The sequence below is a fragment of the Castor canadensis genome, chromosome 5 (genome assembly GCF_047511655.1).
Source record: "Castor canadensis chromosome 5, mCasCan1.hap1v2, whole genome shotgun sequence".
Classification (NCBI taxonomy): domain Eukaryota; kingdom Metazoa; phylum Chordata; class Mammalia; order Rodentia; family Castoridae; genus Castor; species Castor canadensis.
Genome location: NC_133390.1, coordinates 10,712,024 through 10,739,825, shown reverse-complemented (window position 1 = coordinate 10,739,825; position 27,802 = coordinate 10,712,024). Strand labels below are relative to the sequence as shown.

Below are 27,802 nucleotides of genomic sequence, written 5' to 3'. Positions count from 1 at the left end.
ACTGGTTTCTGCTATGGGGATCTGCTGGGGCAAAGGGCACATCCTTTCAGTATCCACAATATCTTACTGTTTATACTGCTAGATTTTCTATATCTCTTCTTATTTTTTGTCCATATCACCTTACTAATAGTGATGTTAAAACTTTCTGTTATTAGTGGTTTCTGTCAATTTCTTATTTTATCTTCTGTTGTTTCTGTATTATATGGGTAGGTTTTGTTTTTTACTGATGCCTAGATAGTAGAACTGTTATATCATCACTTTGAATTTTGTCTTTTGGCAATATAAAATATCCTTCTTTGCTTCATTTAATGATTTTGGCCTAATTCTACTTTGTCTTATGTTAGGATCACGTTCTTATTGTTTCCATTTGTCTGGGGTATCTTTGTTTATTTTTTTTGTTCTTAGCCTTTCTAAATCTTGAATTTAGATATATATCTCTTAATGTATAACATAGAGTTAAATTTTACTTATGAGCACTTGAAAATCTTTCTCTTTCAATAAGTGAATTAAGCCCATTTCCATTTACTAATGTCACTGACATGATTGGTTTAAGTGCTCTTGTATTACTTTATGTTTTAATTACCTTCTGTATTATGTTTCCCAGGTCTCTCCCTCCATGTCTTGTTAGACTTTTAAAATTTATTTTGGTATGTGGAAGGTCTGTTTTTATTTTTTGTTGTAGTAGTTTTAGGTTTATACCTTTTATCTGTAAAGTTTTATCATGACCTCAAACACTTTTTTTTTAAATGTAACATTTTTCTATGCAGTTTGTCAGTTTTAAATGGTATCTTTATGAATCTATTACCTTTACCATAGTTAGTTATCTTATTTTACTTTCCCCTTTTCCTCCCAGAACATACATTTATGTCTTACTTTCAGTCCTGATTTTTAAAAATACAGCAATTTCTTTTTTCTTCCCTGAGGTAATTCCTACAACATAATTAATAATTTAAAGTATATAGTGCAGTGGCATTTGTTATATTCGTTAATACTATGCATATATCACCTTTCACTATAATTTCAAAATTTATCCATAACCCCAGAAGGATATTCCGTTCCCATTAAGTAATTATTCCTTATTTCCCTCTCTACCCATCCCCTGGCAATTCTATAATGTACATTCTGTTTCTGTGTATTTGCTTATTCTGGATATTTCAACATGCCAATAAAGTGTAGATGTTTCAACATGTCTTCAAAAGGGAGATACACAAGGGACTATTTTTTTTCTTTGTTATCCACAAAGATTATATACCCAATAATAATTTATTTCTTTAAAACAGTTTAATGCCTACTTTTTGGTTTCTAAATTCCATTCCCCACAGAAAGAAATCAGATCCCCTTGGAGAAATGGCTGATTTCTAGGCTGGGCAGGAAAAGTGTAAGATGAACCCCAAAGAGCTTGTGGTAGGAAGTAAAGAAGTACTCAAGGGGCGGGTGGTGTAGCCCAGTAGTACAACTGAGCAAGAACTTGGTTTTGATCTTAGTGCTGGAAAGAGAGAGAAGGAGGAAAGGGAGAGGGAAAGAAGGAAGGAGGGCAAGACAGAGAAATAGGAGCCAACTAGAAGTGGTTACTTCTGACAATTTCTGGGATATCTGAAACATTAAAAGAAGTAGAATGAATTGGTGGAGCACAGGGGATATTTAGGACAAAGTACCCTGTACAACACCGTATCCATGAAGTCAGGTGTCCGCTGACTTCCCAACTGTCCTCATTTGGTAAAACCTATTATACAGTACAACTGACGAGCCAACCCTAATGTAAACTATGAACTTTAGTTAGTAATAACGCATTCTTATTTGTTCATCAGTTTTAAGAAATGTTACCACATCAATAGAGGCAAACTGGGAGGAGAGTTAGGATGAGGGAATATATAGGAATTTTCTGTACTTTCTGTTCAATTTTCCATAAACCTAAAACTGCCCTAAATATGAAATCCATTTATTAAAATGTTTAAAAATAAATAAGGATAGCAAGAAACAACAACTAATGAAATAAAATAAGAATCTCTGAGCCCATACCAAAAACACAAATGAAAAGAAAGAAAACCTTTTTTACAATATTTCAACTAATACTTGTAGTGGTAGGGCAGGGTTGAAAAATCACCATTTCTCAACCATAATGGTAAGCTGGTAACTGCAACCAGGAATTTTCTTCTTCCTTTTGGATCCACGTATCGTCCTGGGGGTATTTTTCAAGTTATGAAATCGTAGTTAAAACAAAGCACCAATACACTCAGAATCAAACCCTCAAATCATTGAGGCATGAAGTGAAATCCAAGGTTTTCTAAAAAGGAGAACTAGCAACTAGTTACTAAAAATTGTTCCCTTAAAATGAATTTCATGACAGGTAAATTATACTGCAAAGGTTCGATCACGTGGTGGTTCATGAATATTCATTTTACCGTATAATTAAGTTGTTGTAAGTTAACAATTGTTTGCGCATCTTTTTTAAATTCCATTTCACGAATGCAAATTAAAACCACACTAAGATTCCACCTCACCCCTGTTCGAATAGCCATCATTAGCAACACCACCACCAACAGGTGTTGGCGAGGATGCAGGGAAAAAGGAACCCTCTTACACTGTTGGTGGGAATATAGACTAGTACAACCACTCTGGAAAAAAATTTGGAGGCTACTTAAAAAGCTGGACATCGATCTACCATTTGATCCAGCAATACCACTCTTGGGGATATACCCAAAAGACTGTGACACAGGTTACTCCAGAGGCACCTGCACACCCATGTTTATTGTGGCACTATTCACAATAGCCAAGTTATGGAAATAGCCAAGATGCCCCACTACTGACGAATGGATCAAGAAAATGTGGTATCTATACACAATGGAATTTTATGCAGCCATGAAGAAGAACGAAATGTTATCATTTGCTGGTAAATGGATGGAATTGGAGAACATAATTCTGAGTGAGGTTAGCCTGGCCCAAAAGACCAAAAATCGTATGTGGACATTAGATCAAGGGCAAACACATCAAGGGGATTGGACTTTGATCACAAGATAAAAGCGAGAGCACACAAGGGAGGGGTGAGGATAGGTAAGACACCTAAAAAACTAGCTAGCATTTGTTGCCCTCAACGCAGACAAACTAAAGCAGATGCCTTAAAAGCAACTGAGGCCAATAGGAGAAGGGGACCAGGAACTAGAGAAAAGGTTAGATCAAAAAGAATTAACCTAGAAGTAACACCCACGCACAGGAAATCAATGTGAGTCAACTCCCTGTATAGCTATCCTTATCTCAACCAGCAAAAACCCTTGTCCCTTCCTATTATTGTTTATACTCTCTCTACAACAAAATTAGAGATAAGGGCAAAATAGTTTCTGCTGGGTATTGAGGGGGTGGGGGGGAGAGGGAGGGGGTGGAGTGGGTGGTAAGGGAGGGGGTGGGGGCAGGGGGGGAGAAATGACCCAAGCCTTGTATGCACATATGAATAATAAAAGAAAAAAAAATTCCATTTCACGTATTTTCAGTGTACCCAACGCACTATTCAGATATTTAGGTGAATTACCATTTGAAAGGCAGGCTTAAATTGTTTATTGGTAAAGGTCAACGATCAAAGGCCCCAGAGGCCAGCTCTCCGCCAGGGGGCCTCGCGCTCCTTGGCCGGTCACCAGGAAAACAAGCGCTCGGCGCGTCCTGGCTCGCGGCTTCCTCCTTCCATCCCAGTCCAGGGGATTCCCGGCGACCCGCTCCCACGCCCTGAGTGATCACGGGACGGGACACGAGAGCGCCTGACCAGAGGTCAAGAACAGGACGCGGCCGGGGTCCCCGGGGCCAGGAGAAAGGCAGCGCGCCACGCTCCCTTCAGAGCCGAGGCCTCCAGGCGGGCGCGGCCTTCCGGGAAATGGCGGCTGCACGACTTCAGGGCCGACCTGAGCCTGAATGAGGAGGCACAAAGAGAAAGCAGGGCGGCCTACAGCTGTCCAAGGCACGCGCGCGCTCGCTGGGGAGAGGGGCGTGCGTGGAGGGGCGGGGGCGTGCGTGGAGCGCGTGGAGGGGCGGGGGCGTGCGTGGGGGGGCGGGGCGTGCCTGGAAGGTGCGATGCGAAGCGTTCGCGGAGGGGCGGGGCGTGTGGTGAAGCCGGGGGACAGAGCGTGCGCAGAGGGGCGGAGCGTTCGCGGAGGGGCGGGGCGTGTGCTGAAGCCGGGGGACAGAGCATGCGCAGAGGGGCGGGGCGTTCGCGGAGGGGCGGGGCGTGTGCTGAAGCCGGGGGACAGAGCGTGCGCAGAGGGGCGGAGCGTTCGTGGAAAGGGTGGCCCAGAGCGTTCGCGGAAGGGGCAGTGCGCGTGCGGAGATTGTTCTGTGGTAGCGCTGCTGTTTGAAGGGGCGCAGGATGTGAGCTGCAGCTCGCGCCGCGACTCACCAACAATGCTTGCTATCCTAGGCGCGACGACTCTAGTTCTGGTGGCCGGGTCGCCATTAATGCTGCCCACAGCCCCAGGTGAGAGAGAAGGGGTCTCGACGTATTTCGGCGGCGGACACGAGGCTGGTCTGCAGTGGGAGCCTCGGCGGCTGGGAGGCGATGGGGAGGGGACCGCCATCAGTCTGGGAAGCCTCCGGCCGCCTGTGCCGCGGTGACTTGGGGTCTGATTGAAACCGTCGAGGCTCCAAACTGGAGCAGGTCGGGAGCCGTTGCCCGCCGGGCGCTGCGAGCCATGGGCCGGGAGCCCTGGGGCCGCGCCCGGGAGCTGGCCGGGTCAGGCCCGGTGCCAAGTTCGCCTCTTTATGAAAAGTCCAGCCGCTGGTTGGCACTTCGATCACACAGAGGGTGTCCCTGGGACGCATTTCCTCAATTTGTAAACTTTGCTCCAGCCCGCGGGAGAGTGAAGGGAGCGATGCAGGGATTCCTCTGCCCTACGGATTCCTACAGACTAAAGGTAAATAATAATAAAAGAAAAACAGGAAGCCCGGAAGCCACCCGCCTAGCTTGTTGCGATTCAAACCTAGTCCGGATGTCGCAGAGGAACGACGACTAATACAGTGTAAGGTTGGTAGAAGAGAGGTGACTTTCTAACCACAGAAGTCCCCAGGAGAAACGGCCTAGCCGGGGTGCAGGAGGTCTGCGAGGCTGCTGGGGGTTCAGAATACTTGTTTTCTTAGAACACCGGGCCTCTGTCTGTCTGGTTCAGGGATCCTGTGTCTCAAGCTCTCCGCAAACGGTGTGTTTTGGTGCCCCGGGTCCTACGACGACCCTTGGGAATTTCTTTGACTCTTTTGTTGATGGAAATTTGGCATTAAGCGTATGTTTGCTTCCATGTAAAAACAATCTCCCCGGAATTTTCATGTAAAATTGACACTCCAGGAATATGTGCCCCAAGAAATTAATTTTAGACAAGGTTAGAGAGATAAGGGAGTTAGCATTTATTGAGCTCTTAACTATATACTAGTCATTGTTTTGGGCTTTTTTTGGTGGTTTGGGATTTGAACTCAGGACGTTGTGTTTGCTAGGCAGGTGTTCTACTTGAGTCATGCCCTGATCCCTCGTTGGCTTTAGTTATTTTTCAGATGGGGTTTTGATCCCCGCCCCCAGGCTGATGTCACACCAAGATCCTCTATTCTTCCTGCATAGCTGGGATTAGAAAGCATATCACCATTACTAGTTTATTTGTTGAGATGGGGGTCTTGCTAACTTTTTTGGTCAGTCACTGTTTTAAACTCACTTAACTTTCAGAACCACTGTAGACCATTGTCTTCATTTTACAGAAAAAGAGAGTGAGGCACTAACTGATTGAATAACTTGCCTGAATAAGAAATCATATCCTGAGAGTCATGCCCGGGAGACATATGGCTGAACCATACTGGAATGTTTTTCTTTTCTTTTTTCCTTGCTATTTTTGTTTGTTGTGTTCTTGGTTTTTTGTTTGTTTTTTCAGGCAGAGTCTCACTCTGTAGTCTAGGCTGGCCTCAAGCTCCCAATCCTCCTGCCTCAGGCTTCCAGGTCCTGTGCTGGGATTATAAACATGCACCAGCATGCCCAACCTGGACGTTTCTTAAAGGATAAACAACATAAATTCTTGATTATCCATTTATATATGTTAAGGGCCTACTTATTAGTTATTTTTCAGTGAATGTATGGGGTTTTTGTTAGTTTGTTTCATTTTGTTTTTGCGGTACTGGGAGTTGAACACGGAGCTTTGTGCATGCTAGGCAAGTGCTTTGCCACTGAAACTATGCACCTAGCCCTTTTTTTTTTTTTTTTTACTTTGTTTTTGAGAAAGGGTCTTGCAGCTACTTTTGCTTGGGGTGTCCTTGGGCTTGTTATCCTCTTGCCTCACCTCTCCAGTAGCTGAGATTACAGACGTGCACCACTACACCTGGCTGTAGTACTCTTTTTCCCTAAAAGAGTAAAGTTTGAAACGAAATGAAATGTTAACCCAGTGTGGTGTTGGTCAGTATTTCAAAAGTCATAAAAACATTCATACTTTTTAACCTAGCAAGGGAGGGAATTTTAATTTAGGTTTGTGTGGATATATGTGTGTGTATTTATATCAGCCTTAAAAAGATAGCAAACCCTGCATGTCATTGAGATGAATATAAAAGGTTGGGAGCAACCAAAAGTATAAATAAATGCCCCTTTATGTATACATATGTTCACATATATAATGTACTATATATTATAATAATATAATTATAATATATTGTATAATACCTAGGTAGTATAATGTATAATTATTTATATATATTATTTATAGGTAATATACATACATGTATTGGGGGAGCAGTACTGGGTGACAGGCAGGCACTGTACCAATGGAGACATGCCCCCAGCCCTTTTTGCCTTTAGGTATTCTTTGAATAGGGGCTCACATTTATGCCCAGGCAAGCCTTGATCCTCCTACATAAGCTTCCTGTGCAGCTGGGATGACAGGTGCATACCACCACACCCAACTTTTTTTTTTCATTGAGATGGGGGTCTCTTGAACTTTTTGCCTGAGCTGGTCTTGAACCTCAAGACTCCCAAGTAGCTGGGATTGCAGGTGGAGCCACTGAACCCAGCCTTCCCTTTACACCTTTTATGTGCTAAAAGGGAGAGATAAATTATTATTAAAAGGAGATTGCCAATACAAAGGTAATAAAATCTGTGAAAAGTAAAATCATCATTTCTAACTCTTACTTCCAAGTCCCTGTCCATTTACCCATCTGTTATTTATCGGTCACTCAAGTACCAAAATGACCCTAACTCCAGGATCTCTTTTCTTCAGTAATAAAAAGGTTGCATTACTGAGACTCTCCCTGGCTGTACCCATCAGATTTCCTTTGCCTGTCTCAAGGCCTAGAATTACTTGAATTGGAATTTTCTGAACAGTATGCTACCAATTTACAAATTGCATCAGATTTTTTGTTAACCCTGTAAACCTAATTGCTGTTCTTTGGCTACACAGAATCTATGGATTCCAACAGATGGCATGAGAGTGAAGTTAAGAGGATAAGGGATGGGGAGATGCATTGTTCAGAGATGAAGTTTCAGGGAATCTGATGGGAAGTGGAGGTCAGGAGGAGAGCATGTGCTTCACGTGTGCAAGGCTCAGATGTTTTTCTCACGTGTCTCTTTATAATAACTAACTGGAAGCAATTTTAATAAAGTTGTAGCGAGGCATGGTGGCTCACACCTATAATCCTATCTACTTAGGAGGCTGAGATGGGGAGGATCAAGGTTCAAGGCCACCCTGGGAAAATAGCTTACAACACCCCATCTCCAAAATAACCAGAGCAAGGGCTGGTAGAGTGACTTAAGTGATAGAGTGCCTGCCTACCAAACATGAGGCTCTGAGTTCAAACCCCACCACCACCAAACAGAGCAAAATGGACTAGAGGCATGGCTCAAGCAGTAGAATACCTGCTTTGCAAGCACAAAGCCCTGAATTCAAACCCTGGTATCACAAAAAAAAAAAAATGTAAGGACTTGTGGGATAGAACAAAGTCTGTAAGGAAAGAACATCCTTCTGAAGCAGAAGTAAAAGCTGGAAATAATGTGAGCGAGAAGTAAATTTAAAAGCTGCTCTCTAAGCATTGTAGCTTATCAAAGTGAATGGGCAGCCATGTGTGAAAGCTGAGATGCTCCTGTGAACCCATTACTATGTTGGGCACTCTGAAAACCACAAATGAAATACGACGCTAAGTAGACTCTGTGCTTAAGGAACTTGCATTCTGTCCGAGATCTTCTTTTACACAGACAGTTTTTAAAAGCTGGTCTTTTGGGGATTTTAGAAATCTGGCTAGAATAGAAAGCATCAGGAGTCTGTCTTCCCACTTAGACAACACTATTGTGTGTGTCTTTGTTGTCTTGCTGTTACTGTCTGACTTAACTTTTGGAACTCTGAAGTTTGTTGAAGGCTTGCCACTTCAAGGTGGGAGAGGGAGGCTTGGATGAGCAGGCGTAGCTATATTAATACCAGAAAAAAAAAAAAAACTTTAAATCAGTTGTTGATGCAAAAGAATGACCCTCTTTTAAAGGCAAATAAAATAGTTTATCATGAGCCAGGTATGAGTGACCAAGATCCAGGAACGCATATTCAGTTACCCTAGGTGGCTTGTTCTGCTCTGGAATGGATTATGTGAACTTTCGTAGCCACAGAAGAAAGTCAGCACATTCAGTAACTGCATCGGTGGGAACATTGCATAGGCAGGGTAAGGTCTTGGGGAGGGGACTCTAAGATGGCATCCTTAGCGAGAAGATTGGTCGAGTCAGGAGGATTGTCATAACAATATTAGGTCAGGTATAAAAAGTCGGGAGTGACTGCTTGTGCCCAGGTCCCGGAGCAGCCTTTCTGTCAAGCCTCCCAGGGCCTTAGTAAGGCAGCTAGCCTGTTCTTCATCTCCTTTGTGAAGGAAGAAGTTGTCTGTATCATGTACTTGCTTGAAGAGTTCTGTTGCACTATGGTTTCTTCAGAAATGTCTAATTGCCAACAATAAAGATGATAAGAAACAAAGACATTGTATTTTGGTAAAAAGGTTCCATACAACAAAAAGATAATCATAGAGATTTCTATACCTCATGACAAACATCTAAATATCTGAAACAAAAACCGATAAATGAAGGTAGAAATAATTCTACAGTAATAGTCAGAGACTTCAATATGCACCCCCCCAACGGATAGTTATTAGATGGAATATAAATAAGGAAATAGAGGACACTGTCAACCAAGGAAAGAGGCAACCCCAGAATGGGAGAGAATATTTGTAAATCATAAATGTGATAAGAAATTAGTATCCAAGATATAAACTCCCAAAGCTCAGCAACAACACGATAACTCAATTCAAAGATAGCCTGTAGAGGGCTGGTGGAGTAGTTCAAGTGGTAGAGCACCTGCCTAGCAAGCATGAAGTACTGAATTCAAACCCCACTACCTCCAAAAAAAAAAAACAGTCAGTGGGCTTGAATAGACATTTCTCCAATTGAGGTATGCAAATGGCCAGTAAGCATGTGCAAATACACACAGCGCCACCAGTCATTTCGGAAATGCAAATTGAGTACAGTGGAATGCTATCGCCCACCCAGAAGGATGGCTGCTCTCAAGAGACACAAAAAAGGAAGTAAGTATTGGCAAGGAGGTGGAGAAATAGTGCACTGTTGGTAGGAATATAAAATGGTATGATAGAAAACAGTATGGTGGTTTCTCAAAAAATTAAACAGAATTATCATATATCCAGCAATATTGCTTCTGGGTATATATCCAAAAGTTTTGAAAATGGTGTCTCAAAGAAATATTTACACATCCATCTGTATAGCAGCATTATTCACAATAACTAACACGTAGCAGTGCCAACGTGTCCATCAACAAATAAATGGAAAGGCAAAATGTAGTATACACATACAATAGAATATCGTTCGGCCTTAGAAAGAAGAACCTGACCTTTACAACATAAAGAAGACACTATGAGAAGTAAAATAAGTCAGTTACAAAGAAGGACATTGTGTCATTCTGCTTCTCTGGGGTATTTAGAATAGTCAAAATTGTAGAGACAGCAAGTAGAATGGTAGATGTCCCAGGCTAAGGGAAAAGAAGGGCTTGGGGATTTTTTGTTTATTGAGTATAGGTCTTTCAGTTTCACAAGATAAAAGGCTTTATGAAGACAGATGGTGGTGGTTGCAGTGTTATCAATGTATTTTATACTACTGAATTGTACAGTTAATAAGATGATACGTTTGACAGGTACATTTTATTACAGTTTTAAAAATTGAAAAAAATACACCTGTATTTGACAAGCATTTGAGAGCTGAGCACATCTACTTAAGTGAAACCGAGTGGTGCAGAGTACATGAAAGAGTGTAAGGGGTCAGCGAGGTCAACACAAGCTACAGCATTCAAGGAAGGTTTTCTGTGAGGAGTCAAACCTGAACTGGGTCTTGCAGGATTTAGTCAGGATGAAGAAAAATGTGCTGCAGGTTGGAGGGCCAGAAAGGAAAACTGAAAAGGAAAATAATCCACTTGGTAGAAGATTTGTGTTAGGATTAGTAAAAAAGTAAACTAGGTATATAGACAGAGCTCCAGGCAACAAAACAGAAAAGTTCAGGGCATTTCTTGTTTGTTTGTTTTTTGTCCTGAAGTTTGAACTATGGATCTCACACTTGCTAGGCAAGTGCTCTGCCACTGGAGCCATGCCCCCAGCCCTTTTTTGCTTTAGTTATTTTTCAGGTAGGGTCTTGCATTTTTGCCTGAGCCAGCCTCATCAGTCCTCCCACCTTCAGCCTAGCTGGGATCACAGATGTACACCGCCATGCCCAGCTTGTTGGTTGAGATGCCCAGGCTGGCCCTGAGCAGTGATCCTCTCATCACTGCCTTCTAAACAGCTGAAGGTAGAGGCACGAGCCACTGCACCCAACTGAAGAGTTCAGTCTTGATATGTTAAGCAATGGAGACCTTTTTTAAGCTTCTTGAAGGCACATCCTCAGTTGGCACAAACATTCATATCTCTGTCTTTCAGTATTGTTATGCGAGCTCCTGAAAACAGCTGTCAGCTTTGAAATTACATCTATTAATTCTCTGTCAGAATTTATGAAGCATCTATCTCTGAACAGAACAGAAGGTGAAACCAGATTGAGGCTGTTGAAACAGTTAAACCTTGTATACCTGTGTATCATTATCACTTCTGAAACCAAAGAAAATTCCGTTTTTATATGGAGACAGCATTTTTTTTTTTTTCAGTGAAAAGACAACTCTTATGGATGGGAGAAAACTCAGTCCTTTTTCCAGTTCTCTCAGATGCAGAAATATTAGCCGGAGAATGTTGCTGGAGTCCTAACCCCCTGCAGCCTAATTCTGGGGGTTCCAACAGACCATATTTGGTCACTCACCCCAACTGAACAGGAGATAGCTGGTAGTGAAAGGAAATTTATTAGTGTGGTTGCACTGGGAAGACAGAACTTCTGGGTGTCAAGAATGACTGTGGGACTACATAGGGAGAAAAAAAATACTAAAGAATTGAGGGTTTTCATACCTTGGTCAGGTTGTAGTCTGGTTGGTCATTGCCCTAGACTGGTTGCAGTTATCTAGGTCATAGAACTTAACTTGCCTTTCTTGAGGACTGTTTGAATTTCTATCACAGAGTGTTATCTTTCAGACCTGCAAAAGAACAAGTTAGAGAGAGACAAAATGGTCAATGACTGGATTCTCCTTCAAGAGAAATCATTAAGTGTTTTTTAGCTTTTGTAAACACAGCAGGCCCACCTTATCCACAGTTTTGCTTTATACAGTTTTAGTTACCTGTGGTTACCTATGGCCTGAAAATATTAAATGGAAAATTCTAGAAATAAGTCATAATTTAAAAATTGTGCACCATTCAGAATACCATGATTTAAGTCTCACTCTACCCTGCCTGGGACAGGACTCACCCTTTGTCCAGTGAACCTCCAGTAGCTGTTGCAGAATTGCGTGTTTTGTGTTCAAGAAAGCCTCTTAATGTTTAATTAATACTTAACAGTGTCCCTAATGTGCAAACCGTTCATTGCTATATATTGTTTTGACTGTTCTGTTTTTATTGTTAATCCCTTACTGTGCCTAATTTATAAATTATGCTTTCTTTAGCTCTGTGTGTCTGTGTGTCTTGGAATGTATCTCCTGCAGATAATCGGGGGACTGCTGTATACTTTGCTATATTTGAACACATTCACTCTCATCAGGGAGGAAGAGTAACACTTTAAAAATATCCATTCAGCATATATAATCATTTTGTTTCTTGTTGCCTTTACAGGTGGAATAAACCTGAACCCTCCTCAGAATGTCCAGGTCTACCTTATAGATGACAGCTTTACCCTGATGTGGAATAGGAGCGACGAGTCTGACACAAACATGACTTTTTCAGCTGAGTATCAAATGTAGGTAACTCTACTTACTGATTTGCCTGAAGGATATGAGTAATGTTTATAATTTTATTACCATATTTCTTTTAAGATTTGGGAAACATTTGGATTTTTTTTCATTTATTGGATACTTTATGTCTACTTTACATAATATTTATAACTTCATTTGTATGAATAGTTAAATTCATCAATAAAAAGAGACTTGGAGATGAGCGTGGCAGACAGCTTTTCTAGTTTACAGCCATCCCACGCCTTCTCTGCTTTGGATGTTGTAGATTCAGTAAACATATATTATCATCTGAACCAGAGCATAACTTGAGGCCATGGGAGAGTGCCCAAAAAAGGCCTATCCAAGATCTCATATACGAGGATTATAGTCTGTAGTCAGGTTTTCTCATGTCTCCATCATACACAGTTTTTTAACTTTAGATGCAGTTTATAAACATCAATATATTGGACCCTGCATTTCTGCAGACTCAGTGTTTTGGAGTTCAGTGACACTTTTTCAGAGCTAACTTTCTTCTTCACAGTTACCAAGTCAGGCAGGGACTTACAGAAGAAAGGCTTACAGACCAGGATACAGTTCAGCAAGTACAGCCCTCGGGCTCCTGGTTGGTGTTGGGGCCCCTTGTGCTAACCAGGGTCCCCCATCTGGGAAGGAGCAAGCGATGAAGGAACAAGTGTTAGGACCTTCAGAACCAGGATCCCACCACTTCAGCCACTGCCATGACACTGTTCTCCAATTATTACTAAAACTGGGATGTTAATTTCTAGCTTTATCATTAAGTCCTTTTGTGTGTGTCTATGTAGGTATATACACATTTTTCTCTCTAGAGATTTTCTTTAAATTGAATTTTGAATTTTGATACCAATTTATTCTTTGCCCTAGTTCAGAATTTTCTCATTAACAACTGTCTTAGGTGTATCAGATGCCTTTATTTAAAGTTACCCTTAGCCTAAAGAACAGAGAGCCAGTGTTCTCACACTTGCCTTCCTTCACGTCATGCTTGTGCTAAATTCCCCATTCATAATCATCTTACCCTCTGTTCTACTTCAACATCCAGTGATTTGCTCAGTGTGTTCATGCCTGTTTGGTTCTTCCAGCTTTACAAGCAGTGCCCTAGTAAAAATGTGCCCAACTAACAGAGCATTAGTGTAGTGTAGTATGGACTCAGGCGAGGCCACTCGTGTTTAATCCACCCGGTAATCTTTCTCTCTGTCTCCATTTCCTTACTCAGCAAATAGAGATGATAACAGAGATGACTATATGTCACTTACCATCCATATCAAGGTACTTTTGAGAATGAAAAGAGGCACTTAATTTTAAATGAGCTAGAACAAGCTTAAACTTGGACTGCCCTGGGCATACTTGGGCCCAATAATAAAGTACCTAACTCAGAATGTTGCTGTATATATTGAGTAACTATATATAAAGTGCTCAGGAGAAAGGCACAAAATGGCCAGCTGAATAGTGAGTAATAGCAGCAGACAGGTATTAATGCAGTGTTTCTCAAAACATAGCACATAAACCATTGGTTGTAAATAATACACCTTTGTAACTTCTCTGAATTGGATTGTGGTGTATGTAATGTGTAGTATTCATTTCTTCATTCAACATATTCTGAAAGCTTTTTATACCAGTCTTCTAAGGACTCTGAATACCTTGGACAGGACAGCCAGAGGACATGAAGTTACATTGTGAAACTGATTTTATAAAATGAGTCTTATATTGACTACATATTCCTATTTCAGATTGTCTTCTATTCTGTTTTGATTATTGTATATGATAAAGCTTTATATATATATATATATATGTGTGTGTGTGTATATATATACATAAACATATAAGCCCCCACTGTACTATCTCCCTTAAATGCAAAAGAAGCCCATCTCCTGGGACAGGAAAGAAGACAGGGGTAAATGGTGAGGGTCATTCTGGGCATCAAACTTAGTGCCTTAGATCTGCTTGGCAAGCACCCTACCACTAAATGACACTCCCAGTCTCTTCCCCTTTTTTAAAAAAGAAGAATTTGGGGGTTTTTTTGTTGTTGTTATTTTTTTTTTGGTTTTTTGTGGTACTGGAGTTTGAACTCAGGGCTTCATGCTTGCTAGGCAGGCACTCTACCACTTGAGCCACTCTGCCAGCCCAACACTTGCTTTTGTTTTTGATTGGCCAGTTCCCCTAGACAACTTTGCCTGTGTTAACCTCTTTGGTTTTTTGTGGTGTAAAAGGAAGAATTAAGGAAACCATGAAAAAGGTGGATGGTTTGGGTTTGGAGAGGGCAGAGGAAACTGAAACCACAGTAATGCTGAGGTCTGTCTTAGCACAGGTAATGTAGTCATTGGAGCAGGCCAGAAGGGGAACATTAACTCCAGCTCCTGATTTTTCAGTAAGGAAGATAAGGTCTAGAAGCACAGCTACACTTACCAACATCAGCACAAAATCCACTTTTGCCTTACGGGCCATTTATTTCTCTGCTTCCTTGAAATACAGCCACCTGTAAAATTATATAGAGAACTGTATTTAAAACTAACCCTATTTCTGGATCATTCCATTTTATAAACAGTAACTTGGTTTATTATTGAGAAAAGTGGAAGGCAATATACTAAAATGTTAACAGGCCATTAACTCAAGTACAGTTAGCAAATAACTTGTTAAACTAGCTTCTTAATATTAGCAAATCAAAAACGTGTTAGACACTCTTGCATTTAGACATTTGCTCATTCACTTGTTTGCCTTTTCACTCTAAAGACCTAAGCTGGATAACTGGATAAAATTGCCTGGCTGTCAATATATTGCGGGTACCAAATGTGACTTTTCTTCAGTCAAGCTAAATGTTTATGACAAACTTAAATTGCGTTTAAGAGCAGAAAAAGGCAACAATACTTCTTTGTGGCATGAGGTTGGCTCATTTGTACCATTTCTGAAAGGTAAGAGAAAGTCGCTAGCTGAATTACATTACATTCTTCAATAAGTATTTCCGGAGCAGTCTTCTTTCTCAGCCCATTGTTTTGCACGATGTGTCTCCCTTCTGGTTCTCAAAATATGGTCCCCGAGACCCTTTCATGGGGTCTGTACAGACAAATCTGTTTATAATAATTCTGAGATGTACGCGCCTTGTTCATTTTCATTCTCTCGTATACACAGTGGAATTTTCCAAAGCATGCTGTTAGATATGTGATGTGGTAACTGACTGAATGCAAATGTGACATCCATGTGTCCTCTTTGTTAATGCGGACATTGGCGAGATTTTTTTAAATGTTTAAAATGCTTCTAGTTTTTTGTTTGGTTTTGGAAAGTATATTTTTATAGCAAGTGTTTGTTACTATGGGATGGGTTTGTCATTGTTATTTTTTAATGAATTCATAAGTGTTTTATAATTTCATAACTTTTAATGGCTAATGTGTTGAATATCAAAATACATAACCCATAGCAAAAAAGCTCTTTGGGAGCCTCAATACTTTCTTTAAGAGTGTAAAAGGATCTTGAGATTAAGAAGTGAGAAACTTCTGTGTCTAAAAACTCAAAAAGGAATGATCTGTACACTCTTTCTGTACTTCTTTTTTTTTATTTTCCCCATTCCCTCCTCATCCATCTCCAGTCAAGCTTTCTTCCCACTCCCTATATTAAATCCATTCTTCTCAAAGTGACCAGAAACTGCCACTGTGCAGGTGAATTCCCAGTCCTCTGCAGCCTGGTCCCTCCATAGCACAGACACTGTCACTCACTGGCTCTCTGGGGCATGACTCTTTCTGGGGTTATCACTCTTTGTATGCTGACTGGTTGCTCCCACACCAATTTCTCCTCTTCTTACTGACTTTGGACTACTGTGGAGCCCACTCGTTAATCTTCTATACTTACTCCACTGATACTTCCACGGCTTTCCACACCATCTGATTATGCTCTTGACTCCCAAAATTGTATCTCCAGTCCAGTTCCTCCCTCTCTCCTTTCAACTTATTTCACCATCTCTATTCAGTGTCACCACTTAAATGTGAAAAGTCATCTCACATTTAAAATATTCAGATAAAGCTCTTGATTTTTCCCCTCAAAACCTGCTCTTCTATAGTCTTCACCATCCCCGGCCATGAGATCAGCTGGCTGTTTGCTCAAGGCAAGAGCCTGGAGTAGTCTTTTTCTACATCTTGCATCTTGTGTGTTCACACATTGTGTCTGATCTGTCTTCAGACTTACATCTGAGGCTTTCTCATTTTTACCCTTTTACCAAGCCACTTGCATTCTTCACTGGATTTCATACTAGTCTCCTTGCTTCCTCACCCTTTAATCAGAATGATGTTTCCAAAAAATGGATCGATCAGACAGTGGCACCCCAATCTCTGCCCTCTAATCCTTCCCAGACTAAGACACAAAGTTTTCCTTTCATCTCATTCTGCGCTCTTTGTTGTCTCTTGGCAATGTGCACCACATTCTCATCTGACAGGCATTGTGTTCAATCCTCACTAGTTGTCGCTGCTTTTTCCCCAAGTATTTGCATGGTTTCTTCATTTTATTCAGGCCTCAGCTCAAATGTCTCTCTCAAGAAAGCTTTTCCTGACTAACTTATCTAAAATAGCACTTACAACCATTCTTCACCCCTTTGTATTACTTTATTTTTCTGTATGGCATGCATGGCATTGTGCATGGTGATTTGAGGTTTTTGCCAAACCTCCCTAGAGTGTAAGGTTCACCAGGGACTTCCTCTGTTTTGTTATGCCAGGCACATGTTATTTAATGAGTGCATGTGTTGAAATTGTACTAATAAAGTTACATAGTGATCTTTATGATGTCTACAGCTCACATTGGTCCTCCGGGAATACATTTAGAAGCTGAAGATAAAGCAATAATAATACACATCTCTCGTCCTGGAAAAAAAGACAGTGTCATGTGGGCTCAGGATAATTTTGCCTTCACATATGACATAGTTCTGTGGAGAAAGTCTTCAGGTGAAGAAGTAAGCATTATTTTTCACCTTTGATTTGAGAGAAAAATGAGGACAATTAATTCAAAAATTGACTTGATAAATCTTTTAGACTTTTTTTTTTCTAATTATAGAAAAGGATTGAAACTATTCATCGCAGAGATAAAATTTTTAAACTGTCACCAGAGACTACTTATTGTGTAAAAGTTAAAGCAAAACTACTTGTGCCGCTGAAACAGGGTGCCTATGGTGGAGCACATTGTATAAATACCACAGGTAAAGGGACCTTTTGCATCAGACTCAACTTAGATATAAAACAAATATATACTGGCAGTGTATTAACTTTGGCATTTCCCGCAAATTCTGAACCATGTTTGCATAATGAGGTTTTATGACCATGTAATAGATAGTAAAACAAAAGCATTATGACAGCACTTACATAAGCAAAAGAATCTTTATTTAAAACTTTTGTCTCAAGTACAAAGTAGGAAAATTCTACTTAAAAGTTGAAATATTATATAATGACAAAAGCTATGTAAAAAACAGTTCAGAATCCAGAAAAAGGACGCCGTAGTTGCTAGCAGAATGGTTAGTCTTTCAAAAAGTATACCTCTATGAGTGATGTAAAAATATGAAAACATCCTGATGTATTGCATCATTACTGTCTTGTCAATAATGAAGGTCAAGGGTGGGGGCTGGTATTTGTTTATTATTAATCAAGCAGTATAGCAAGGCTTTCTCTCGCTAGTTTAAAATGATGATTTTCCATGTATGCTTTGGCTTCTAGTGGAACATCCGCTGCCTGCACCAGAAAACGTCGAAATGGATATGAAAAGAGACAGCTATGTTCTGAAGTGGGATTACGCAAATGCAAACGTGACCTTTCGAGCTCAGTGGCTAAAGTGAGTTCTTTTCCAAAAATTTTCTTTTGCCCAATTTGTTTTAATTATGCTTTAATGCTTCTTTATTTTTTTAATTTTTATTTTATTCATATGTGCATACAATGTTTGGGTTATTTCTCCCCCTTCCCCCACCCCCTTCCTGACCCCCACCCCTACCCCCCTACCCCCTTGCTACCCAGCAGAAACTATTTTGCCCTTATCTCTAATTTTGTTAAAGAGACAGTATAAGCAATAATAGGAAGGACCAAGGGTTTTTGCTGGTTGAGATAAGGATAGCTATACGGGGAGTTGACTCGCATTGATTTCCTGTGCATGTGTGTTACATTCTAGGTTAATTCTTTTTGATCTAACCTTTTCTCTAGTTCCTGGCCCCCTTCTCCTATTGGCCTCAGTTGCTTTAAAGTATCTGCTTTAATTTCTCTGTGTTGAGGGCAACAAATGCTATCTAGTTTTTTAGGTGTTTTGCCTATCCTCACCCCTCCCTTGTGTGCTCTCGCTTTTATCATGTGCTCAAAGTCCAATCCCCTTGTTGTGTTTGCCCTTGATCTAATGTCCACATATGAAGGAGAACATACAATTTTTGGTCTTTTGGGCCAGGCTCCCTCACTCAGAATGATGTTCTCCAATTCCATACAATTACCAGCGAATGATAACATTTCATTCTTCTTCATGGCTGCATAAAATTCCATTGGTTATAAATACCACATTTTCTTAATCCATTCCTCAGTAGTGGGGCATCTTGGCTGTTTCCATAACTTGGCTATTGTGAATAGTGCCGCAATAAACATGGGTGTGCAGGTGCCTCTGGAGTAACCTGTGTCACAGTCTTTTGGGTATATCCCCAAGAGTGTATTGCTGGATCAAATGGTAGATCAATGTCTAGCTTTTTAAGTAGCCTCCAAATTTTTTTCCAGAGTGGTTGTACTAGTTTACATTCCCACCAACAGTGTAAGAGGGTTCCTTTTTCCCTGCATCCTCGCCAACACGTGTTGTTCCTGGTGTTGCTAATGATGGCTATTCTAACAGGGGTGAGGTGGAATCTTAGTGTGCTTTTCATTTGCATTTCCTTTATTGCTAGAGATGGTGAGCATTTTTTCATGTGTTTTTTGGCCATTTGAATTTCTTCTTTTGAGAAAGTTCTGTTTAGTTCACTTGCCCATTTCTTTATTGGTTCATTAATTTTGGGAGAATTTCATTTTGTAAGTTCCCTATATATTCTGGCTATCAGTCCTTTGTCTGATATGTAGCTGGCAAATATTATCTCCCACTCTGTGGGTGTTCTCTTCAATTTAGAGACCATTTCTTTTGATGAACAGAAGCTTTTTAGCTTTATGAGGTCCCATTTATCTATGCTATCTCTTAATTGCTGTGCTGCTGGGGCTCCATTGAGAAAGTTCTTGCCTATATCTATTAATTCCAGAATATTTCCTACTCTTTCCTGTACCAACTTTAGAATTTGGGGTGTGATATTAAGATCTTTGATCCATTTTGAGTTAATCTTGGTATAGGGTGATATACATGGATCTAGTTTCAGTTTTTTGCAGACTGCTAACCAGTTTTCCCAGCAGTTTTTGTTGAAGAGGCTGTCTTTTCTCCATTGTATATTTTTAGCGCCTTTGTCAAAGACAAGGTGGTTATAGTTGTGTGGCTTCATACCTGGGTCCTCTATTCTGTTCCGCTGGTCTTCATGTCTGTTTTTGTGCCAGTACCATGATGTTTTATTGTTACTGCTTTGTAATATAGTTTGAAGTCGGGTATCGTGATACCTCCAGCATTGTTCTTTTGATTTAGCATTGCCTTGGCTATTGGTGGCCTCTTGTGTTTCCATATACATTTAACGGTAGATTTTTCAATCATTCCAATGAATGACATTCCAATGAATGTCATTGGAATTTTGATGGGAATTGCATTAAACATGTAGATTACTTTTGGGAGTATCGACATTTTTACTATGTTGATTCTACCAATCCATGAGCATGGGAGATCTTTCCACTTTCTATAGTCTTCCTCAATCTCTTTCTTCAGAAGTTTATAGTTTTCCTTGTCTTTCACATCTTTGTTAGGTTTACACCTAGGTATTTGATTTTTTTTGAGGCTATTGTAAATGGAATTGTTTTCATACATTCTTTCTCAGTTTGTTCATTATTAGTGTATAGAAATGCTAATGATTGTTCTATGTTGATTTTATGTCCTGCTACCTTGCTATAGCTCTTGATGGTGTCTAGGAGCTTCTGAGTAGAGTTTTTTGGTCTTTAAGGTATAGGATCATGTCATCTGCAAATAGGGATATTTTGACAGTTTCTTTACCTATTCGTATTCCTTTTATTCCTTCTTCTTGCCTAATTGCTCTGGCTAGGAATTCCAGTACTATGTTGAATAGGAGTGGAGATAGTGGGCATCCTTGTCTAGTTCCTAATTTTAGAGGGAATGGTTTTTTTTCTCGGTTAAGTATAATGCTGGCTGTAGGTTTGTCATATATAGCTTTTATAATGTTGAGGTACTTTACTTCTATTCCTAGTTTTCTTAGAGCTTTTATTATGAAATGGTGTTGGATCTTATCAAAGGCTTTTTCTGCATCTATTGAGATGATGAAGTGGTTTTCGTCTTTGCTTCTGTTAATGTGGTTTATTACATTTATTGATTTTCGTATGTTGAACCACCCCTGCATTCCTGGGATGAAGCCTACTTGGTCGTGGTGAATGATCTTTTTGATGTGTTGTTGAATTTAGTTTGCCATTATTTTATTGAGGATTTTTGCATCAATGTTCATTAAGGAGATTGGCCTATAGTTCTTCTTTTTGGAGGTGTCTTTGCCTGGTTTGGGGATAAGTGTAATACTGGCTTCATAAAATGTGTTAGGCAGTTTTCCTTCCCTTTCTTTTTCATGGGAAGTTTAAGGAGGGTTGGTATCAATTCTTCTTTAAAGGTCTGATAGAATTCAGCAGAGAATCCATCAGGTCCTGGACTTTTCTTTTTGGGAGGACTCTTGATTGCGGCTTCAATTTCAATTTGTGTTATAGATCTATTCAGGTGATTAATATCCTCTTGGTTCAGTTTTGGATGATCATATGTATCTAGAAATCTGTCCATTTCTTTAAGATTTTCAAATTTATTTGAATATAGGTTCTCAAAGTAGTCTCTGATGATTTCCTGGACTTCCATGGTGTTTGTTGTTATCTCCCCTTTTGCATTCCTAATTCTACTACTTTGGGTTTTTTCTCTCCTCATTTTAGTCAGGTTTGCCAGGGGTCTGTCGATCTTGTTTATTTTTTCAAAGAACCAACTTTTTGTTTCATTAATTCTTTGTATGGTTTTTTTTGTTTCTATTTTGTTGATTTCAGCTCTTATTTTTATTATTTCTCCTATTTGTTTTGGGATTTGCTTGTTCTTGTTTTTCTAGGAGTTTGAGGTGTATCATTAGGTCATTGATTTGGGATCTTTCAGTCTTTTTAATATGTGCACTCATGGCTATAAACTTTCCTCTCAGGATTGCCTTTGCTGTGTCCCATAGGTTCCAGTAGGTTGTATTTTCATTTTCATTGACTTCCAGGAACTTTTTAATTTCCTCTTTTATTTCATCAATGACCCATTGTTCATTAAGCAATGAGTTATTCAGTTTCCAGCTGTTTGCATGTTTTTTGTCTTTTGTTGTTGAGTTCTAGTTTTATTGCATTGTGATCAGATAGAATGCATGGTATAATTTCTGTTTTCTTATATTTGCTGATGCTTGCTTTGTGCCCTAGGATATGATCTATTTTGGAGAAGGTTCCATAGGCTGCTGAGAAAAATGTATATTGTGGAGGAGTTGAATGAAATGTTCTGTAGACATCAACTAGGTCCATTTGGTCTATTGTATATTTTAGATCTTGGATTTCTTTATTGATTTTTTGTTTGGATGACCTATCTATTGATGATAATGGGATGTTAAAGTCTCCCACAACCATTGTGTTGGAGTTAATATATACTTTTAGGTCTTTCAAGGTATGTTTGATGAAATTGGGTGCGTTGACATTGGGTGCATATAGGTTGATAATTGTTATTTCCTTTTGGTCTATTTCCCCTTTTATTAATATGGAATGTCCTTCTTTATCTCATTTGATCAATGTAGGTTTGAAGTCTACTTTGTCAGAGATAAGTATTGCTACTCCTGCCTGTTTTCGGGGGCCATTGGCTTGGTAAATCTTCCAGCCTTTCATCCTAAGCCTATGCTTATTTCTGTCGGTGAGATGGGTCTCCTGTAAGCAACAAATTGTTGGATCTTCCTTTTTAATCCAGTTTGTCAAACGGTGCCTTTTGATGGGGGAATTAAGTCCGTTAACATTAAGTGTTAGTACTGATAGGTATGTGGTGATTCCAGTCATTTAGTTGTCTTAGTAGTTTGAAGGTTTGATTGTGTGTACCTAAGTTGAGGTTACTCTCTACTTGCTTTTTCTTTTCCTGTAGTTTGGTGCTGCCTGTCCTTTCATGGTTATGTTGGGTTTCACTTTCTGTGTGCAGAATCCCTTGAAGAATCTTTTGTAGTGGTGGCTTTCAGGTCACATATTGGTTTAGTTTCTGCTTATCATGGAAGACTTTTATTGCTCCATCTATTTTGAATGATAGTTTTGCTGGGTAGAGTATCTTGGGGTTGAAGTTATTTTCATTCAGTGCCCGGAAGATCTCACCCCAAGATCTTCTGTTGAGAAGTCTGCTGTGGTTTTGATGGGTTTACCTTTGTATGTTATTTGTTTTTTCTCTCTTACAGCCTTCAGTATTCTTTCTTGGGTCTCTGTATTTGTTGTTTTAATGATAATATGCCATGGGGTAGATCTATTTTGATCTGGTCTGTTTGGTGTTCTGGAGGCCTCTTGTATCTTTATGGGATTAGATTTCTCTAGATTTGGGAAATTTTCTGTTATTATTTTGTTGAATATATTATGCATTCTCTTTGCTTATACCTCTTCTCCCTCTTCAATGCCCGTGATTCTCAGGTTTGGTCTTTTGATGGAGTCAGTAAGTTCTTGCAGTTTCTTTTCACAGGTGTTGAGTTGTTTAACTAATAGTGCTTTGGTTTTTCCTTTAATTACCATTTCATCTTCAAGTTCTGAGATTCTGTCTTCTGTTTATTCTATTCTGCTGGATTGGCCTTCCGTTTTGTTTGCAGTTCTGTTTCGTTCTTTTTTCTGAGGTTTTCCATATCCTGGGTTGTTTCCTCTTTAATGTTGTCTGTTTTTGTCCTGAATTCATTTATCTCTTTATTAATCATATTCTTGTTTCACTTTGGTGTTTATACAGTGCTTGTATGGTTTCTTTTATTTCTTCTTTTGCTTTTTCAAATTCTCTATTTTTGTTGTCTTGGAATTTCTTTAGTGTCTCCTGTACATTTTGGTTGAGCATATCCAGTATCATATCTATAAAATTCTCATTGATTACCTGTAATAGTTCTTCTTTTAGATTATTCTTGTGGGCTTCATTGGGTTCTTTGGCCTAGTTTATCTTCATTTTGTTAGAGTCTGGATCTGAGTATCTGTTTTCTTCATTTCCCTCTGGTTCCTGTACTAATTTTTTGCTGTGGGGAAACTGGTTTCCCTGTTTTTTCTGTCTTCCCGTCATTGCCCTTGGTGTTGTTATTGTCCCTGTACTGTGTGCAATCAAGTATTTTCTAGCTTATAGTAATAACAATGGTGATATTTAGAATGGAAGGGTGAGAGGAGAGGGAAAGCAAAGAAATTAAAGAAAGAGGTAAAAACAAATAAGTAAAAACAAAACAAAAAAAGTTTCAAAGGTATAAACAGGGAGAGATAGTATACTAATCAACAGTAAGCTGAACAGGCATTAGAGAGACAGAGGATTGAGAAAAATAAATAAATAAAATTAAAATTAAAATTAAAAAAAATTTAAAAATCTCCAAGTTCAAATGCAATAAAGTTTCAGTCTTAATAATTTTGGTGTTAGTCCCTCAGCCTCCAATCCTGCAGATGGTGTCTCAGAAGTAGTTCTGTCATGTCTCATCAAAGGGGAAAAAAACCAAACCAAAACAAAAAAAAACCATGAAGTGTCCCAAGTTCAAATGCAATACAGTTTCAGTAAGTTTTTCAGCATGCAGGTGTAGTTCAGTTGTTGTCTCATCAAAGGAAGGGAGAGAAAAAAAGAGTCTGGAGACAGTTCTGTGAATGGCTATCTGTGGCTGTGGCTCACCTGCCTGCTGCTGTCAGCCTGCTGTTGCTGGAGGCTTTATTTATGCAGATCTCAGGGGTGAGCTTAACACTAACCTGGCCCCGCAGGCTTTGTTTACTCAGAGTTCTCCTGTGTGCGAGGCACTGCTACAAGCTTTCCCCTTTCGAAGCACACTGAGGGAGGGGACACTGTACCCACTTTCTCAGGCCTGCGTGTTTATTTACAGTTTACATGGGAAGTGGGCCTTCTCCCCTCTCTTGTGGAGTTTTCCTCCCTCCATCACTTTTATAAGCTTTCCCACTCCTGGTTGCTGGGTGTATGCTGCCACTCCTGCCTTCTCCGGCCACCTTGTTGTGAAAGATTGCCCCTCCCCTCCCCCATCGGTGCTCAGGGCACCCCGCCCTCTTTGCTATTTGTCTTTTTTGTTGTTATTGCTTACTATTAGTTTTTTTTCTTTTTTTCCTGGGTGGGGGTCAGTCTGTCCAGGGGGCTATGCTGATCTGGCTCAGGGTTGTCTGTGGGAGTAACGCCTACCGCTTCACTCACCTTGTGTTGAGTCCTCCCAAGCCATGTGGGTGCAGGCATCTGGCAGCAGCGTGGGATCCCTCCTGGTTTCTCCATTTAATGTGGAGTGGGAATGCCTTACACACGGGATGGGGGTGTGGAGGAGTCAAAGTTTTGCCTCTTCTTGGTGATTTTTCCTGTAAGGTGTGTCTCCAGCATCTCTCCAAGATTTTACTTTAGGAGGCATGCTTTCTGTTTCCTCCCTCTAGCCGCCATCTTGGAATCTCTCACTTTAATGCTTCTTGAGTCACCTGTCACTCCTTGCACTCAGGATAACTGATTGAGAATTCTGAATGATACCCTGGAAACTAAAGAAATTTAATTCTATCCCCAGCTGTGCTAGTGATGAGCTGGACAACACCGAGTTCATCACAACCTCTGTGGGCCTCACTGTGTCCATTTGTGGTAAAATGTAGGGTTTGAACTCAGGACCTCACATGTGCTAGGAAAGCACTCTACTGTGTGAGCCACTCCCTCACCCCTTTTGTGCTTTAATTTGTGTTTGATAGGGTCTCTCACTTTATGCTGGCCACCTCCTTCCTCCACCTCGTGAGTCACTGGGACTATGGGTGTGTACCTTCATGCGCAGCTTGGTTTTTTAGGTGTGGCCTCACTAACTTTGCCAGGGCTGACTTCAAACCGTGATTCTCCTATTTTTACCTCCTTAGTTGCCAGGATTGTAGGAATGTGCCATCGTGCCCATCTCTGAGTTTGTGTGTGTGTGTGTGTGTGTGTGTGTGTACTGGGAATTGAGCTCATAGTTATGTCTCCAGTCTTCTGTAGTGTTCTTAATGGCTCTGTTTTAAGGAAGGTCACTGTAGTTATGTGCATTTCCCCCATCTGGAATACTTGACTCTTTACCTTGATCTTTTCTTCAGAACTGATTTCTTTCATAAATTGATGATTTTTTCCAGTCCATTCACACTTGACTTGTGTTCAATTCAAAAAGTTAACCTAACCCCACCCCACCCCCCCAGAAAAGTTAATTTTCCCATTTTCTTTATTCTAGAGGTATGGCTTTCTTGTTTTGCTTTGTTCATACTGAGGCTTGAACTCATGGCAGGCTCTCTACCACTTGAGCCACGCCCACAGCCCTTTCTACCTTGGTTATTTTTCAGGTAGGATCTCAGGATTTTTGCCAGGGTTAGCCTCTGACCTTGATCCTTCTACTCTGCTTCCCGAGTACCTGGGATTATAGCTGTGAGCCACCATGCTCAGCCTGCCACCATCTTCCTTAATCTCTTTGAGATTGCATGAAGAGAGATCTTTGCCACCATCTTTTTATGAATACACTTGAGACTTTGAGAGGACAAAATGTTCACAGTGCTCTTAGTAACTGATCCCTGGTCCCTCCCTGAGTTTATCCTCTTCCATTTGAGGGAGGCTGCTGTCGACAGCTGTCTTTCTCTCCTGGGTGCCTGCAGTCCTACAGAGGTTTTGACAAGTTTTTTGTTGTTGTGTTGTTTTGGTTTGGCTTGGCTTGGATTTTAGTGATTATTTTAGTGGGAAATTAAAGGAAGTTGGAGAGAACAGAGTTTTATACAATTATGTAGAGACCAGCCTAATATGGATAGAGTCTTGGTACTGAATAAATGAAAGAGAACTGTGTATAGTTTATACTGGTTGAAAGCCTGTACAGGATAAATAGGGAGAAGAGAAGAGGAAAATCAAGAGGAAGGAAAGATGGCTGATGGGGATAAAAAAGATGGAAAGAAAGGAGTATACTGAGGGCAGAAGGACAGAGGGACCAAAGAAGACAGTCAGTGCAGGAAGGAAAATGAGAAGAACTAACAGAGTGAAGAGAAGTCAGCACTGCTAGGATCAGTTTCTCTCCATCCTTTAATGGTAGCTTTGAGTCAAGGGCAACATATGGTATGTCCCTTATCTACAACTCACAGAACAATGACAAAACTGTCCAGGGATCATTTGTGTCTACTTTGCTTTTAGAACTGTATTAAATACAGGCCCACAGAATAGAGAAGGATGGAAATTGCAGAGGACTGTGTTTCTTTTCTTGTTTTGGTGGGACTGGGTTTGAACTCAGAGCTTCACACTTGCAAAGCAGTTATCCTACCACTTGAGCCTCCAGTCCATTTTACTCTGGTTATTTTGAAGATGGGGGTCTTGTGAACTGTTTTCCCAGGCTGCCCTTGAACCATGATCCTACCGATCTCGGCCTCCCAGGTAGTTAGGATTACAGGTGTGAGCCACCATCGCCCAGCTGCTCTGTGTTTCTTTTGATTGCTTAGAGTACCATGCGGAGCGCTTGAGATACGATTATACAACACAATAAAGCAGTGGTTCTTAGGTCTGAAGCAGTCGCTGACAGGGCACAGCAATGGGTGAGCCAGGATTAAGGACTGATCTACAAATTGTGAATTACAGAAATGGAAAAAGTGACTGTGGAAAGGGTGGAGACTACAGAAGCCATATGAGATGTGAACAGGGCCTTGATTGGTTATTGTTTTTTTTTTTCAAAATACATATGCAATTTATTGTAGTCTACTAGTTTCCACATTTATTACTTCAAATGGAACATGGATATCTCACCATCATTTACATTCCTTTTACTGACCCCCCAAACAGATATCTTAACTATTACCTTGGAGCCCACATCAGATAATGCTGTGGTTTTTACTTTAACTTTTAAATAAGTATTAACTGGGTCTTATACCTGACTTTCATAATAACAAGTGTAGTGTCTGCACACCCACTCGTTTATTGCACATCCAGTCATCCAAGAATTAAATTAACCACTTCTCCGTGCACCATGCTTTCCTTCCATCTGTCCATCTGTGAGCATTGCCCCTGCAATCATGAGATAGTCCAGAGTCTAACCAAAATCTGGTGTACTTGGGGGGGTTTTTTGTTTTTTTGTAGTACTGGGGTTTGAACTGAAGGCCTCACACTTCCTAAGCAAGTGCTCTGCCACTTGAACCACCAGC

General features: G+C 40.3%; 1 protein-coding gene across 4 annotated transcripts in view; it reads left to right on the top strand.

Moving 5' to 3' along the window:
• Positions 1-3,632: 3,632 nt before the first annotated feature.
• Ifnar1 (interferon alpha and beta receptor subunit 1) overlaps positions 3,633-27,802 on the top strand; it is a 43,881-nt gene continuing 19,711 nt past the window's right edge. Inside the window, exons 1-6 of one of the 4 annotated variants that reach the window (XM_074072769.1) lie at positions 3,633-3,943; positions 12,208-12,331; positions 15,069-15,247; positions 17,111-17,268; positions 17,370-17,511; positions 18,023-18,137. In XM_074072769.1, the coding sequence (XP_073928870.1) occupies positions 3,898-3,943; positions 12,208-12,331; positions 15,069-15,247; positions 17,111-17,268; positions 17,370-17,511; positions 18,023-18,137 (764 nt within the window). In that variant the 5' untranslated portion in view covers positions 3,633-3,897. Of the gene's footprint in view, positions 3,944-4,248; positions 4,457-4,704; positions 4,893-12,207; positions 12,332-15,068; positions 15,248-17,110; positions 17,269-17,369; positions 17,512-18,022; positions 18,138-27,802 lie in introns of those variants that run through there. The other 3 variants (XM_074072768.1, XM_074072771.1, XM_074072772.1) reach the window with 3 other exon arrangements.